This window comes from Eumetopias jubatus, unplaced genomic scaffold, assembly GCF_037043125.1.
Source record: "Eumetopias jubatus isolate StellerSeaLion01/CBP00866 unplaced genomic scaffold, mEumJub1_p1.0 scaffold_10, whole genome shotgun sequence".
Classification (NCBI taxonomy): Eukaryota; Metazoa; Chordata; class Mammalia; order Carnivora; family Otariidae; genus Eumetopias; species Eumetopias jubatus.
In genome coordinates this window covers 9814775-9831344 of record NW_028274816.1, presented here as the reverse complement: position 1 = coordinate 9831344, position 16570 = coordinate 9814775, and the positions used below count along the sequence as shown (strand labels likewise).

The window sequence follows — 16570 nt, the reverse complement described above, 5'->3', positions numbered from 1 at the left end:
AGTTTAAAAGGCTGTTAAAATAGATCCCATGCATCAATGCTTAATATAAAATTCTTTTTATCATTTAGCCATTATCTTGATAATGGATAAGTTCCACAAACATTGATTCCTATACAATAATTAGACAGGTGTCTTATGAAGTAAACAGTTATGTTATTATCAGTTCTACAAACTACACTTCAGCTTTTCGGTCCTTTCTTAACTCTAAGGGAAGTTATAAAAGAAACAGTTTAAAAATGCCACTTTCTTGGGGCACCTGGGTGGCTCAGTCATTAAACGTCTGCCTTTAGCTTGGGTCATGATCCCAGGGTCCTGGGATTGAGCCCGGCATAGGGCTCCCTGCTCCGCGGGAAGCCTGCTTCTCCCTCTCCCATTCCCCATGCTTGTGTTCCCTCTCTTGCTGTGTCTCTGTCAAATAAATAAATAAAATCTTTAAAAAAATAAAAATAAAAATGCCACTTTCTTGACTGCTTTTTTCCCTCCTTTTATATCTGACTGGATCATCATTAATGGGAGCAGACTCTAAGAAAACAAAGTTAAAGAGCAAAATCAAAGTAACTGATGATTTAAAGACATTTTAAAAACTGAAAAACATTATAATTTTAAGAATATAAATATCAAAACTTAAACTTTCCCTGTATTACCACCTATCATGGCAGATATCAGAGATATTAAATTGAAGCAGTGTCTGGCTCAATAGGTGCTCATTCTAATACCCCACATCAATTTATTTATGCAGATAAATTTATTTCAGTAAGTACACAGTTGAATACCTTAAAATATTACAATAATATTACCAAAGGTATCCCAACACGTAATTTTTTTTTAAAGGGAAAGAAATACTTACTCTGCCACTGATGGCATCTATATCTATTTCTGCCTTTTTAGCCCATTTTTGCCAGAAGTTGGGATCATCTAAAGAAATATCTGTCCGATTCCCAGATGCCACAAAACTTGCCTGAAATACATAATGGCAGTTTCTTAAAATGTTATGAAGCTTAGAAGAAAATCTACCACAGTATATTTACAACATTATCTTTTTACATTTACTGGGGATAGAATCTGAATTCAGCATACACACATACATTCAAAGGATGTTCCAAATGGGATCACCTGAGACGGAGCACAGCATCTGCTCAAGGCAAAAGGCTCACTGCCAACACAGGCTGGGGTTTTAGGAAAAGATTAAGTAAGTAACCACTCTTGTTTAGCTCAAGCTTTTGGTAAGTAAGGATTAAATCTTTTTAGTCAAGAAACGACACAGGACAGAGATATGCTTTCCAGAAACACTACATGAATATTAAGAAATTAGGTTAGAACAAGAATTTCAAACCTGCTTGCCCTATACAGTTCATTTTCTGGTATACTACTTTATTTCTATCACATTTTTAGATAGATATGCCTCCTAAGGAAAATGTAATACAGGATATGAGAAAAAAGTCACTCTCTGTCTTTACATTAAAAATACTTTTCCTTACAACAAAAATACTGCATAGTCATTGTAAAAATTTAAGGATTATAGAGGAACAAAAGAAAATATAACTGATTTATTTTCTTAAATACTGTAGAAATTATACAGTCTTTTAGTTGGAACAAACTTTAGATATCATAGCTCAACACTGGAACTTACAGACTAATAACCATTATTTGCAACTTAAGTTCCTGAAAATATATATGCCACTTGAAAGAAAGTCATCAAAGTGCTTTATAAAAATGAAATGAGCAGTGAAGATACATGGTGCTTTAAAAAAGAAAAGAGCCTGAAAAATGCATGGTAACACTTAAAGAATTAAAGGGAAGAATATAGTCACATAATTTTCAAAAGAGAATATAATTGGTAAATGGCTTTAAGATAATGCCTAATTATCTGGGATATAATCAAATGATTAAAATCTTCATTAAAAACCCATCTTGATGGAATTTTAAAATGCAGAAAATTACACATTAAAGAGATAATAAAACGGCTATAAACAAACAAACCATTTATGACATTCAAGAAGTCTGAAAGTTTGAACACTGGGATATTGATGATAGGAAGGAATTACCGATCGAGATTATGACCTGAGCTGAAATCAAGAGTGGGATGCTCAACTGACTGCATCACTCAGGTGCCCTGATAATTTTATTTTTATTATTTTAATTTAAAATATTTTACTTATTTATTTGTCAGAGAGAGAGAGAGAGAGAGACAGAGAGAGCAGCAGGCAGAAGGAGAAGCAGGCTCCCTGCTCAGCAAGGAGCCCGATGCAGGCAGGACTCCATCCCAGGACCCTGGGATCATGACCTGAGCTGAAGGAAGACGCTTAACCGACTGAGCCACGCAGGCGTCCCTATTTTTAAATGTACTAATAAGTATTGTGGTTGTGTTAAAGAAATTTTCATATATACTATATATATGTCTATATATATAATATCTGGGATTTCTTTTAAAATAATATGAAAGATGGAGAGGGTAATGATGAAGCAAGCTTGGGATGAGTTGATAATTGTTGAAGCTGGGTGACAAGTGCACAGGTTTCATTATACCACCATCTATATTTGTAGTTTGAATCTTTATATTTTGTCTAACAAGTGAGTAGAAACAAAATTAAAATCCTAAATGTCTCTTGCTGAACTTTAAGATTCTGTTCATGACACTGCTTACCAAGTAATAAGTATATTCATTCCATCAAACATTCTTTTGAGGCTGGGTTATTAAGATGCTTGTGTATAGCAAGTGTTGAAATATTATAAATGTTAAAAATGTGCATTTTGCTGGCATTTTCATGAAACAGAAGTGATGGAAATAAATGTTTTAATGAAATGAACTTAAATTTCCTTTTTTTTTGCTTGCTCTAAACTATAGCTTTAATATTGTGAAACTACTAAAAATAGGATTTTTTTTAAATAGTAATTTTTAATTTGTTGAACTGATGATGAGTGTGGTAGGGTGAGTAATAGTTCCCAAAAATATTTAGTTCCTAATTCCTGGATCCTTGTGAATGCTTATGGCAAAAGGGACTTGGCAGATGTGGTAAAGTTAATAATTTTTGAAATGGGGAGATTAGCCTATATTATACAGGTGAGCCCTAAATAATCACAACTGCTCTTATAAGAGGAAAGGAGGTAAAAGGCTATGTGACAACAGAGCAGAGATTGGAATAACATGGTCACAAGCCACGAAATGCAGGCACTTGAAAATGCTGGAAGAGAAAACAGATTCTCCCCTGAAGCCTCCAGAAGAAACCAGCCGTTCTGACACCTTGAGTTTTAGCCCCGTAAGACTCATTTTGGACTTCTGACACCCAGAACTATAAAATAATTTGTGTTGTGGTGATGTGCTACAGTGGCAACAGGAAATAATTCAATGAGACACCTCTTAATGATAAACCACTGATTATAAAAACTTATATTCAACTTAGGCTAACTAGCTTAATAAAATGAAAAGTAGTAGCCATCATCATCGGCATAAAAGCACCTGATGACAATCAAAGTGTCATGACTTGAGTATAAGGAACAGACATTTAACTTTACTCAAGTAATTCCTAAACCATCACGGGACTTCTATTTGTTAATTCAGAAATGAATTTCTCATAAATGAAGACATATGACATCCAGACTTTCAAATCTTCATTAATATAAACACTTCAATTTCCAGAAACACTGAAAAGCTCACTGAAGTTCACAGGGTTTTATTTTATATTATAGTTTCATTGATACATGCTTCTTGAGATTTAACAGATCTGGCAAATGAGCATCTGGTTTACATGAGCATTTAATATGAAAAGCCATTAAAGGGAAACAATTAGATTTTTGAAGTCTAGCTTATGGTTGCTAACCTTAAAAAAATTCTATGCTGCAGTAGATAATTGCTTTTATTCTGCTACCAGATAACTGCTGATAATTAAAATAATTTACCTGGAAGAAACTATACTTCACAATTCAATAGCTCTTGTTATATTCATTATAAGAAAAGTGATAAATTTATTTTTCAAATAAGATAAAAAATATTTCTAAATAATTCTAGATGCTATTGTTAAATGACATATAACCTATTTTCAAGATGACTTCCAAAATTCTCAAGGACCGTAATGAATTAATGCCTACAGAAATAAAATGCCTGTCGTAGAAGATGTCATCAAGTACAGGTATATCAATTACTTCCAAATGTTAAATCTTAATATCCTAATTCCTCTAAAAATATTTTTCTTTAAATGTTTTCCCTCAATCATTAAATCCTTTTATTATTTACAAGGGAAGACTTTTTAAATACAGAAATCCATCTTCCTACATCAGAACATAGCAGAAGATAGCGGGTGTCACGGAAGGGCCCTTACAAATAAGAAATCCACTTAAGCCTGATACACAGACTGCTTTGTTTTTGTGAATTAAGCAATTCAAAGTCTTGTTCTCTACCAGAAAATAAAGAAGTCAGATGAGAAAATTTTCTATTTCTAGGATCCACCTGATTGCCCTTATGAAAATATCTCAAAACAAGGTTTAGGTGATAGAACCACTTATAAATGAAGCTACCAATAATGAGTTTTATTTGATGGATATGTACTAAGTCTAAATAAATAGTCTTATTATGTACTCTGCTCCATATATATGGCTTTTTCTAAAAAACTATTTGATAATGCAAAGAAACAGACTGGAATTACTTCATTTATCCAAACCACTTACAACAATTAAGCATAGAGGAAGTCTTTGGAAATTCCAGAAACAGTATAAAATACTATCAACTTTGCATGTTCGGTGCTATTGTACAGTGGTGCCATATTCTAATATGCCAAATGTCCACTATGGAGTGGCATTCGCTCGCAACTGTGGAAATGAACAGATTCCAAGACAACTACAGGCCAACTCTCTGGACCTCTTCATCGACTGAAGTACCTTTTCAGTCAGCCCTCTTTTCAAATGCAAGTTACTCCATGGTCTGAGGGTTTTTCAAATAGAAATTTAAATGCTTAAGTATTTCATATTCTTACAGCACAGCTGGTTATGATTAGAGTATACTTGAATAAAATAATACTCATATAGCACTTTATTGTAGAGTAGAAAAGACCAAGCAAGATTATGATGCTCTCCTCTTTAAAGACAAGAAAGACTCTTAAGGGTTAATTGTTCAAGGTCACTCAGCTTATGAGTCAGAATTCAAACTCTGGTATTCTGGCTTTCCATAATGATTCTCACTGACACTGTAAATGAGGAAGCTTTAGAATCACCTGTGGTCATTAAACACTTTACACATGTCTACATTAATTAAAAGAGAAAAAATCTTTAAGGAGAGTATCTCTAGGCACAGCATAACCAACAAAGGTGATTTCTGTACTATCTGTACACAGTGTGTTGACAACTTGGGGAGAGCCAAGGAATCCCAAGAAAACAAGATTTCTCATGAAAGAAGTTAGAGTCCAATCGTGACCAGTTGTAGTTCTCAGCCTCATACTTCTGCAGTATCCCTTTTGTTTCCACAATACGACTTTCTTCTGATTTATTCTCTGTGAACTCTCAAATCTGTATCTGTATCCTAGGCAACTCTCCTGGGCACCCCCTACTTGGATTCCCTATAAGTGCCACAAATACAACAGCCCCCAGTATTTTGTTTTCACCACATAAACTTCTTTCTCTTGCATTCTCTATCTTACTTAATGATTCCATGACCCTCCGAGGTATTTGAGCCAGAAATCTTCAAGTCCTTTTTGACTCCCCCTTCCATACATTTCTAACTGGTCATCAACTCCTGTTGACTCAAGTGGTGCTCCACTATCCCAGTTCACCCATCACCATATCTGATATAAGCCCCTTACCTGGTATCCCTGCCTCCAGTTTTTCTCCTTTCAAACTCATTCTCCACACTGTTGCTGGAGTTAAACTCCTAAACTGCATTCATTATGTCCATTTTCTGCTTGAAGGGATTTAAAAGCTTTTTAACTGCCTCAGGATCAAGTTCAAATTCCTCAAAATGGAATTTTTTCGAGCCCTTCACAATTTGGGTCTGACCTCCCTAATCCTTTCATTTTCATCTCCATTTAATTCATCCTGTGCATCTATACATGCCTGTGCCATATTCCTTGAAATCTTCCTTGTAGTTTAGGAACACATGACTCATTTCTGTGACTCTCCTTGTAACACAATGAAATACATGCTTTCTTCAAGATTCAGCTCAGACGTGATTTTCTCTGCAAAGGCTTTCCTGAATCTCTGGTTCTTCTATTTTATGCAAAATTACTCATTTTCTTCTTTACTTTTTTTCAGCAACTAGAATCCTTTCATTCTAGTATTCCCAGCATATAGCAAAGTACCTGACACATGATTTCATTAGTTTGCTGAATAAATGCAAGAGAAAAATTTTCATTGGAAGACGGATACTACTTTAGGTGCATTGTCTATACTACCTGCTCTAACACAGAGTTCTCCATAAAGATAAAGAAAGACTTCTGGAGTGAAAGTGGAGAGGGGGATACAGAAAGGAAGTGAAGGGGAAAAGAGAAAACCTGTATGAACCAGTGCAGGTGACACAGAATATTGCAATAAGAAACTCTTCAAATGAATACAAGATATAGGTTTACCCCATATCTCTTTGTAAAAGAAGAGGGGGGAGGTGAATATAAAGGCAGTTAGTAAACTTTTGAAATGTTTTCCCAAAATAAGGCAGAGTTATTAATACTTCCTTTCCCAAGATACAGATTTCATTTTACCCTCCCCAAATTAGATTTAAGTATTTATTAGAAATCCTTTTTCTTCTTTACGTACTTTAAATTATAGTTAGTTAATGTAAGATAATTTAACCTCCTATATTATTACTCACATCTTACTCAGGCTTCGGCATATATGTTCTTTAATTTCTAAATCTGATTTTAAATGTTCTACTCTGATTAATGCATAGAACTATTTCCAGTTATTACACTTACTCCATTTCACTAGGATCAGAAGAGTACATGTGAAATTTGGTATCAGAGGTCAGAAAAAAAAAAAAATGAAGGAAAAGAATATATTACCTTCTGCTTTTTTAAGCTAATTCGCTTTATTTAAACATTAAGTAGATATTCTGCAAATAATTAACAGACTAAGAGACAGAAATTTTTTTTAGTCATAAACCTTACTAGTATATTTATAAAATATCATTCACTGTTACCTTGGCAAACGTTGACCCACGTCCTTCTGACTCAATTGTAATAGTTTTTGTCCGACGCAGTAAAATTTGATCTATATCCTCCTCACAGAATTTAGAGCCTTCATCTTCTTCCTCCATAATGGCACCATAAGCACCTCTTCGAAGCAGATCTTCTATTTCTTTTTTGGAAAGCTGTTGAATCTAAAGAGAAAATAATTTTGGTAAGAGTAGTATTTTGAAGTTCCTAAAATGAGAAAGCATCCCTACAAATTTACAAAGTACACGGAGTCAGGTTTAAACTGCATTTGGGGTTTATGATATATATACAAGAGAGAATTCTCTGAAAGAACACATTGAAGTTGTTGACTTCTTTCTTATTATCTGTAAAGTAAAATTTGCCATGTGCCTCTAATAGCTTCAGTTATGACAAAGCCTATGGGGCAGGTAACCTCTCAAGGTTCTTTTTAGTACTAGGATTCTATAGCTGTTGCAAGCATAAGATATAAGACAACAATCTTGAGTGGAAAAAATGCCAAAAAATATCACATAAAACAAAACAAAGCCAATGCCAGTAGTCTGACACACACAACAATTTGAAAAGCTGTTTACAGAAATAATGCAGGAAAATTCACAAATTCTGTTTTGCTATGCCATGATACAAACATCCTAAAAGCAGAGCAAGTAAGTTTGGCCTTGAAAATGTTTCAGAATTCACAAGCACTGGAGCAATATAGGCAGAACAGAATTCACAAGCATTAACTAAATGTAGGTCTATCCTGAAATGCCACCTTACGTGAAAGTATCTATTTAGTGGTCAGTATGGATCAAAATTAAATGATATACTACCTGAAGTTAAAATTAAATGCAAGTAAGAACACAAACACTTCAAAGTGAAAAGAAAATATACATACACCACCAACATTACTTTCTCTTCCGCTCATGCTCTGTAACACAGCCTTATCGAGACCCAGCTTCAGACTGGCTCGGTCAAACATCTCTCTCTCATATGAGTTACGAGTTACTAGTCGGTAGACTTTAACTGCTTTATTTTGACCAATTCTGTGGCAACGAGCTTGGGCCTATAAAAAATAAAGTTATAGATTCAATTTATTTTACAAAGTAGCACAAAAGGGATCACACAAAAAGCATTTAACAACAGACTATCTCAATGGAATATAAAAGTATGAAAGAATTTTTAGAAACTCTTGCTACTGAATTAGCTCTAACCTTTTTCTAGAAATTAAGGTAGTGCATACTAAAATGAGAAATGATTTCACAATCAGCAGTTAGAATTTAAGCTTATATTTCAGAGAATATGAATCCATGAAAAATTAATGTTTTTTTAAAGAGGGTATCATCAAGATAACTTTAGACAGGAATGTAAACTCTATGAACAGATTATTTTTAGCTGCTGGCAACTCAACCTTTAAACTTAAAACATAACCCTGAATTTCTCAAGTCTTTTCTACATTATCAACAAACTTTTCAATACATTTTAGTTAAGCTGGGTAATTTGGAGGGGGATAAAAACTTAAGGTGAGTATCTCTGGAGACATAATTTTACTTACACAAGGGAAGAACTAGTTAGTTAATATGCATACATATTGGAAGTAGAGACCTCAGAAATTACATAAGAACTTTGTTATTTTTTTTTATTTCAAAGAGGGAGAGAGGGAGAGAGAGAAAGACAGGGAAAGGAGGGAGGGGCAGAAGGAGAGGGACAGAGAAAATCTTAAGCAGGTTCCACGCCCATCGTGGAGCCTGAGGCTCGATCCCACAACCCTGAGATCACGACCTGAGCTGAAATCAAGAATGGGACACTTAACCAACTGAGCCACCAAGCGCCCCAAGAACTTTATATTTTACCTTGGGGTTCTGCAAAACTTAAAATTTATGTTTTAAGTTTAGACTCTAAAGGTTCCAAGGAATCAGTGGTCTTTCTCCCAAATTGCTAATCACCTTCCCATTATCTTCAGAAGACTAATTATAAATTGTGGCTTTAAAATTTATAGGTGGTGTTGATGCTATACTCCTTGCTGACATTTTTACTCTATCAGATAACCTTTGTGCTCTTTACAACACAGAACTGTGCGTGAACAACCTTGCTCCGGGTCTAGGGAAAGTATAAGAGGCCAAATTTTTCATTAGTCTATGAAGACTAGATCTACATTAGCAGTAAGTAGGAAAAACCAAGTGAGAAGGAGAAGTTGGGGAATCTGATACAGTTTCTCCAGTTCCTCAGGTTCTATCATGATTTTATTTTAGATTAACTTTTAGAACATCAAATGTGCTGCAGGCAGTGTAAGTATAACTATGCATCCAAAAGGCAAATATAATTTGGGTTTATCCTAGAGATTGGTAAACTACACCCTGTGGACCAAATCTGGCCTGCCAACTATGAATGGCTTTTACACTTTTAAGGGACCATAAACACAACAAAGCACGTGTGGCAGAGACCTTATGCAATCCACAAAAGCGTAAAATATTTACTAAATGGCCTTTTACAGAAAGAGTTTGTCCCTGGTTTAATCTATTAATTTTGGATCTTTGACATTTTGAACTAGATTACATATAGTTACACAAATGAGAGGTTAAAACCTTATTTTTATTAAGTCAGGTATATCTCAGTAACAATTTACCATATTTGGTATTATAACTAAAGTACTAATACTAATTGCAATACAATAAAGACTACCATGAACAATAAAAGAATTTCTCTTTATCTTTATGTTTTCCTATCTTTCCTAGATGCTTATCTTCTGCAAACTTTGATGCTATTTCATCACTCTACTAATATTAATATTCCTGTTTCTATGAGGTCCAAGTACTGTCTTAACTTAGATGTATATCTTAAATTTTTACAGTATTTCATAAAAAGGCATAGTCTATTAGGTGATAATTCCATGCAGATGATATTATATGATTGAGAAGATGAAATTAGGATAAGTGCTTATTTTTCAGAAAGTAAGATTGTGAAATTTTTATTATGAAGAAGTTATTCTTTTTTAAAAAAGATTTATTTGAGAGAGAGAGAAAGGGGGGGTGGAGAGTGAGTGCACGCTGGAGCATGTGGGGCACGGGAAGGGCAGAGGAAGAAAGAAACTCAAGTGGATTCCACACAGTGTGAAGCCCAAGGTGGGGCTCAATCTCACCACCCTGAGATCAGGACCTGAGCCAAAACCAAGAGTCAGACACTTAACCAACTGAGCCACCCAGGCGCCCCACAAAGAAGTCATTCTTAAAGCTTAGGCCTCTCTCAAATTTACATAATATACTTCAAACAAATATGGTACTCAAGTAGATAAACCTACTTAGAAGATACATGATCTAAATAAGTATATTTTATTGTCATTAAATTAAAATTAAGATAATTTAATCTATTTTATTTGGCAGAGATATTTCTTAGGGAAACATACTTGTTGGTTTGTTTAGATAAAAATGAAAGAGGTGGAGTATCAAAAACAGTTCTAGGAATGACAAAAGAAATTTAATTCTCTCAGCCAAGCAATGTATTTACCTGCAGGTCATTCTGAGGATTCCAATCAGAATCAAAAATTATACATGTATCAGCAGCAGTTAGGTTGATGCCCAACCCACCAGCTCGGGTACACAGAAGGAAAACAAATCGATCTGAATCAGGTTTACTAAATCGATCTATGGCAGCTTGCCGAAGATTCCCTCTGACTCTTCCATCGATTCGCTCATATAAATATCTATCAAATGAAATGTCATAAATTTAGTTAGATGAATACAATGAAAATAAAGACACACTCTATCAAATGTAAAGTCAGTCTCCTTGCAACTTTATGTTTACTATAAAATTAAGAAGCAATATCATCCCAACTAGTTTCTGTGGTTTTATAATTCTCGGTGTTGGTGGTAAGGAGGAAATACAAAGTAATACAAAGAGAGAAAATCTTTGCATTCCTGGTGTATAGGTAAAATGCCATCACAATGAATATCATTTTCAGAAGTTGGAATAAAAAAAACATGCAAAAACTACCTTGCTGATCTCATTATATAATGACTTATTTTTTTTTACAAAAAGCAAAGACTTTCATAAAACTTCAAGAAGCCTACCAATATTTCCCTGTCTCAATCATGTTAATCTCTCAAGATATACTTTTTTTTAAAGATTTTATTCATTTATTTGAAAGAGTGAGACAGAGCGGGAGCAAGCGAGAGAAAGCACGAGGGGAGGGGCAGAGGGAGATGGAGAAGCAGACTCCCCACTGAGCAGGAAGCATGACATGGGGCTCAATCCCAGGACCCCTGGATCATGACCTGAGCTGAAGGCAGACACTTAACTAACTAAACCACCCAGGCACCCCTCTCAAGATATACTTGATTGTAAACTGTATAATCTCTCAAGGGCAAACATTCTAGTTTGGGAAACTAGACTTACTATTTTTTTTAAAGATTTTATTTATTTATTTGACAGAGAGAGAGACAGCAAGAGAGGGAATGCAAGCAGGGGGAGTGGGAGAGGGAGAAGCAGGCTTCCCGCTGAGCCGGGAGCCCGATGTGGGGCTTGATCCCAGGACCCTGAGATCATGACCTGAGCCTAAGGCAGATACTTAACAACTGAGCCACCCAGACGCCCCCGGAATACTAATTTTTTTTTCAACTTTTTAAATAAGTGCTTACTGAAGGATCTGAAAATAGTAATAAGGCTTTTTACCTCATTTAACAAATTTTCAAGATATTAATATTTGAAACATTAAGAATTTACTTAAAAAAAATCCCAGTTTTCTAGATCATTCCAAAACATGCTGCAGAATGCCAATTCTTTATAGAGTCATTACTGTTAAGCAGTTAACTTTTAACTTCTTTTATCTTTCCTCATTTACGTAAAATTCAGAAACTGATAGACATTAATAAAATTAAAATACATAAAAATTCAGGAATTAGAAAAGGAATACACAGGATATTTGCCACTCCTCTTCTAGTTCAAGATACTTCTTTACACATATAATTTATTAGAGTCTCAGAAGGAGCTCACTGTTGTCTCCAGTACCTATGAAATGGGGTGTGACTTCTAATAATGTGACATTAAAGAGATTTGGGGTTTTCCATGAAATTCATCTTTATCTTACAAAGTTCTTTGTATCAGGAGGTCAAGAAAAGGTAAGAATACCTATTTTTAGGAATACTGCAATCTTATCTTCCTTCTTATGTGATATGCAGTTGAGAATAATATACATTTTGGAATTAAGACTAAAAGAGTAGAACACTGACACTAAAAACAGAACTAGAAATAAATAAAAAAATGAACTGCACAATTTCTGATAATCTAAATTAGTACAGACCTTTACTTATATATAAGGGTCAAAATCTGCTGAACCAAAATCTACAGCTACATCTTTAGATTCCCTTTTAGAGTAATATGTTGGTATCTGGACCACTAATGTTCTGAGAAAGTAACCTATGATAAATATCCTATTTATCTAGATACCAATTAATACTGAAGACTATCTTATTGTCATGCACCAAAACAAAACCCCACATTAAACAAATGAGAAAAGACTGAAAGCATGAACAAGTGTCAAATGGTATATGGTAAGAGTCAAAGTGCAGCAAGTTCAGGTTCTAATTACAATAATGAAAGATCTGAAAAGGTACTGAACCACTTTTTTTATTTTTGAAGATGGTTATAAGTTCATTTAAAGTGTCATTACTGCACGATTTACAAATCAAGTAAAACGGACACTAATAAACCCATTCCTAGGTCAACAAATACTTGTCAATTTACAAAGTTTTCTTAATCAGTCTCCTTAGCTCCACCTACTATTTGCAACTTATGTGGGTTAGAACACCTGACACATAATCCTAAACTATCTTTACTCAGATGTAAATGGGTCTTACCTAGATAAAGATGTGCATAAAGATGGGTTACAGTACAGGGATGCAAAATCCTTAATAGCATATTTTTAGTGTAATTCACAGTATAATTCAGTAGATGAATCATATGCCTTACCTTTTATGAATGAGATAGTCCTCCAGGATATCAAGGCAGCGTACCATCTGAGAGAAGATGAGCACTTTATGACCTCCAGCTTTCATTTTGGGAAGCAATTTATCAATAAGGACCAATTTACCAGCAGACTGGATCATTGCTTGAAGATGAAAATCAGAAGCAGCTGGATTATATGTATCTCTAAATTCTCCAAGTATTTTCTCCTCAGCACCTGTCAAAGAAACATAAGATAGCATCAGTGCACAGACGCAGGCAACCTCCAGTTGCTTTCTTTTTAAAAAAATCGAAATTAGTGCTCCTCTGTGCTTCTGTAACACATTAAAATTTTCTGATGACAGGTACACTGTTTTTATTAGAATTATTTATGTTTGTGGCTAAACACCCATCAACACCAGACTATAATTCCACTGAGGATGTGGACAATGTCTTAAAGCATCTTTTTGTCTCTCCAGACCTCTGGCATAATGCCTCACACAAATTTACGTTTGATAAATATTTAATGAATGCTCTTAGGGAAAGAATTAATGAAAATGTGGTTCTAACCTACATGAGTAAACATATATTTTTAAACAAACATCTATTATTTAAACACCAACACAACAGTGATCATCACTGAAGGGTGATCATAATTAATCTTGATGTGTCTATGGGTATCCTGCTGGCCATCAAAACAAGGAAACAAGGACAATTAAAAGGGAAGTCAAGTTAGAGGTCTTTGTGATTAATACTTCCTCCAGAGAATCTAATCAGCATTAAAGGCTCTCTACCTTCCCTCCACCCATCTGGTCATTAAAGAATAACAGGACTGCAAGAGAGTGAGTTATAGGGCTAAGAAACCACATGTCCTGGATAAAGATGGGAGTATATTCTCAGGAATGAGTGAAATGATACACAGAGAGAACACTAGCAAAGAACCTAACAAGACCCTAAAAAGTAACATTACTACAGCCCAAAAGCTGAGACACTAACCGGAGACCTGGACTGGAAAGAGACCAGGGAGGAAAAAAAAAGAAATCCAGAGGCCCAAAGGTAGACTTTGTTGCCTTTGCCCAGGAGGAGGATTCAACTGGAGAAGGAATTCCAGTCCACATTAGACTGAATGCAAGTCCTGCTCCTGTAACTTGGCATGTGACTGATCATGAGGCACCCTGATTCTGAAACACTCGTACCCCCTCAGAGTACCAGATTGGGGAGTTGGAGCGTCATTGCCTTTCCTTGTAACAGCCACTGCAGTCGTAGTGGGTTTTTTTATTTTTTTAAATTCATGAGCATTTGTTCAAAGTATTTGTTTGCAATCCTTTCTAGCTACCTTTGATAAGATATGGATGATTACAGCACTTCCTGAGCTCCATCATGGTATTGACCAAGTTAGGGACATTAGTCTGCCCTGCTCCTTTGGATAAAAATGAGAAGTTTTTCTCCAAAATAGCCCGGTAGTATTTCTTCTGAATGTTAGTAAGTTCCACTTCAATGATGGTTTCTTCCTTCGGTGCCAGCTTCTTTTCCACATCTTCTTTCAATCGTCTCAACATCATCGGCTTCAGAATTGCCTGAAGTTTTTGCACCTGCATAAGAAAATGATGAAAAGATACATAACATGTATGCACATGCAGTTACAAACTCACATACACAATCACAGTGATAAGAGGTTTGATGCACTTCTTTACAAAGACCAATGAGGATACCTGTTCCTCTGTTTTCAGATCCCCAAATTCTTGCATAAATGTTGATTCAGAAGGAAACCTTAAAGGTTCCAGAAAGTGAAGAAGACTGAATAGTTCTTCTACTGTATTTTGGAGAGGTGTGCCAGTCAGAAGCACCTTGTGTTCCTACATAAAGCAAGAATAATTCATGTCAAACACCACAGACTAAAGTTATATGAAAGCTGATGTAGGTTATTAAATGTTCAGTGTTTCAAAAGCAAGTATTTTTCTAACCATAATTTTCAAGAGTCAACTCAAAGTACATCTCTACTCATGAATCTTCATTAATTTACTTTCTCAATCACCTTTTAAAAACTCTGTATCATTCTTGTAATACTTCACTTTGCATGCTATTTTTACCTATTCAAGAATGCTTTGAAAGAAAAGTTCCAAATAATTAAGCATATTTTGGATTTTCTCAAAGAAACAGGCTTTTCAAGAACAAAGAAGGTATTTGTTTCTTTTATACATAACAATTCTTGATATGGTAATTTGTATACAAAATGGTTCTCATTCTTTATAATTTGGCTAATCATCACTTGACTTTTCACACAAGAACGATTCTCAAATCATTAAGGCTATAATGTAACAATATGAAGAGCTGACCGGAATATGCTTCTACATTAGACATGCATTACAAATTAAACATAATGGTAATAGGAAATAATAAGATATTTTTAATGATAGTACAAATTGTCACTTAAAATTTAATAATATCTCCAAATTCCCAAGCTAAATATTTCTATATGTATGTGTGTATCTGCATATCTATGTGTATACCCGTAAATGTTTAGTCTAGAAAGATACACACCAATCTGTAAATACTGGAGCGGGGAGTGGAACTAGGGGTGGGCATCGATAGAAAGGGAGTAAAAAGGGGCGCTTCAATGTTCTATGGAATGTAGTTCTGCATACTGGAGTTATTTGTTCAAGTGCTCATGTACTAATTCTGTGATTGTAATTAAATGAAAATGTTAAAAAATGCAAAAGACTGATTTGAAATAAGCAAACACACTAGTAAGAAGATCACTTTTAAAAATCCCATTTATTAATTTTAACCAACATATGCTGAGTATGTGGAATATTTTTCCTTAGTAATTAAAAGAAAACAAAACACAACAAAACTCAATTACCATAGATTAAAATCGGATACACACTCTAAAAAGGAATGAGTTTAGCATTAGCTCTCTGCCTCTATTTGACCTTTCACTATGTAGCTAAGAAACGGCATTAAGTCATAATAATAAGTTACTTACCAGATTCATGAGTTTCAGACCTTCTAGAAGTTTACAATTTTTATTTTTTAACCTATGTGCTTCATCAATAATCACACATCGCCATTCAATTGCATTAAGCTCTCCACAGCCACCAAGAATCATTTCAAAAGTGGTGATGATGGCTTGGAATCTGTAAGCTCCTCGAATGATACGCCCCTAGAAATTTATTAACAAATACAATAATTTGCTAGAATGTCATCACAATTTTTAATTCCTGTCAAATAGCATAAAAATACATCTAATGACATCTGCTATAAAACATTTTCCACTGGAATTTTTATATATGCATACACTCCCTTTAGATGAGGAATTTTAGCATTAAAACTATTAAATTGCAGTGTTTTCAAGAATAATGTAAAAAATTGTGCCAACACAATAATTTATAATTATATTCAAATAAGAATTCTCTGATAAAATGTTTTATACTTTTTAAGAGTTATAGTAACAATTTTAGATCAAGAAAGAAATGACCATTACAAAATGTGGACAATGAAATTTCAGTTTTAATGTTTATTAC

The 16570-nt window shown here is 34.5% G+C and overlaps 1 protein-coding gene across 6 annotated transcripts in view; it reads right to left on the bottom strand.

Moving 5' to 3' along the window:
* CHD9 (chromodomain helicase DNA binding protein 9) overlaps positions 1-16570 on the bottom strand; it is a 168312-nt gene that overhangs the window by 49034 nt on the left and 102708 nt on the right. For all 6 annotated transcript variants that reach the window (XM_028093242.2, XM_028093256.2, XM_028093250.2 and 3 more), the window contains 8 exons: positions 16033-16209; positions 14759-14902; positions 14383-14638; positions 13074-13284; positions 10614-10809; positions 8008-8175; positions 7118-7297; positions 848-958 (listed from right to left, as the gene is read on the bottom strand). In XM_028093242.2, the coding sequence (XP_027949043.1) occupies positions 848-958; positions 7118-7297; positions 8008-8175; positions 10614-10809; positions 13074-13284; positions 14383-14638; positions 14759-14902; positions 16033-16209 (1443 nt within the window). The remainder of the gene's footprint in view (positions 1-847; positions 959-7117; positions 7298-8007; positions 8176-10613; positions 10810-13073; positions 13285-14382; positions 14639-14758; positions 14903-16032; positions 16210-16570) is intronic.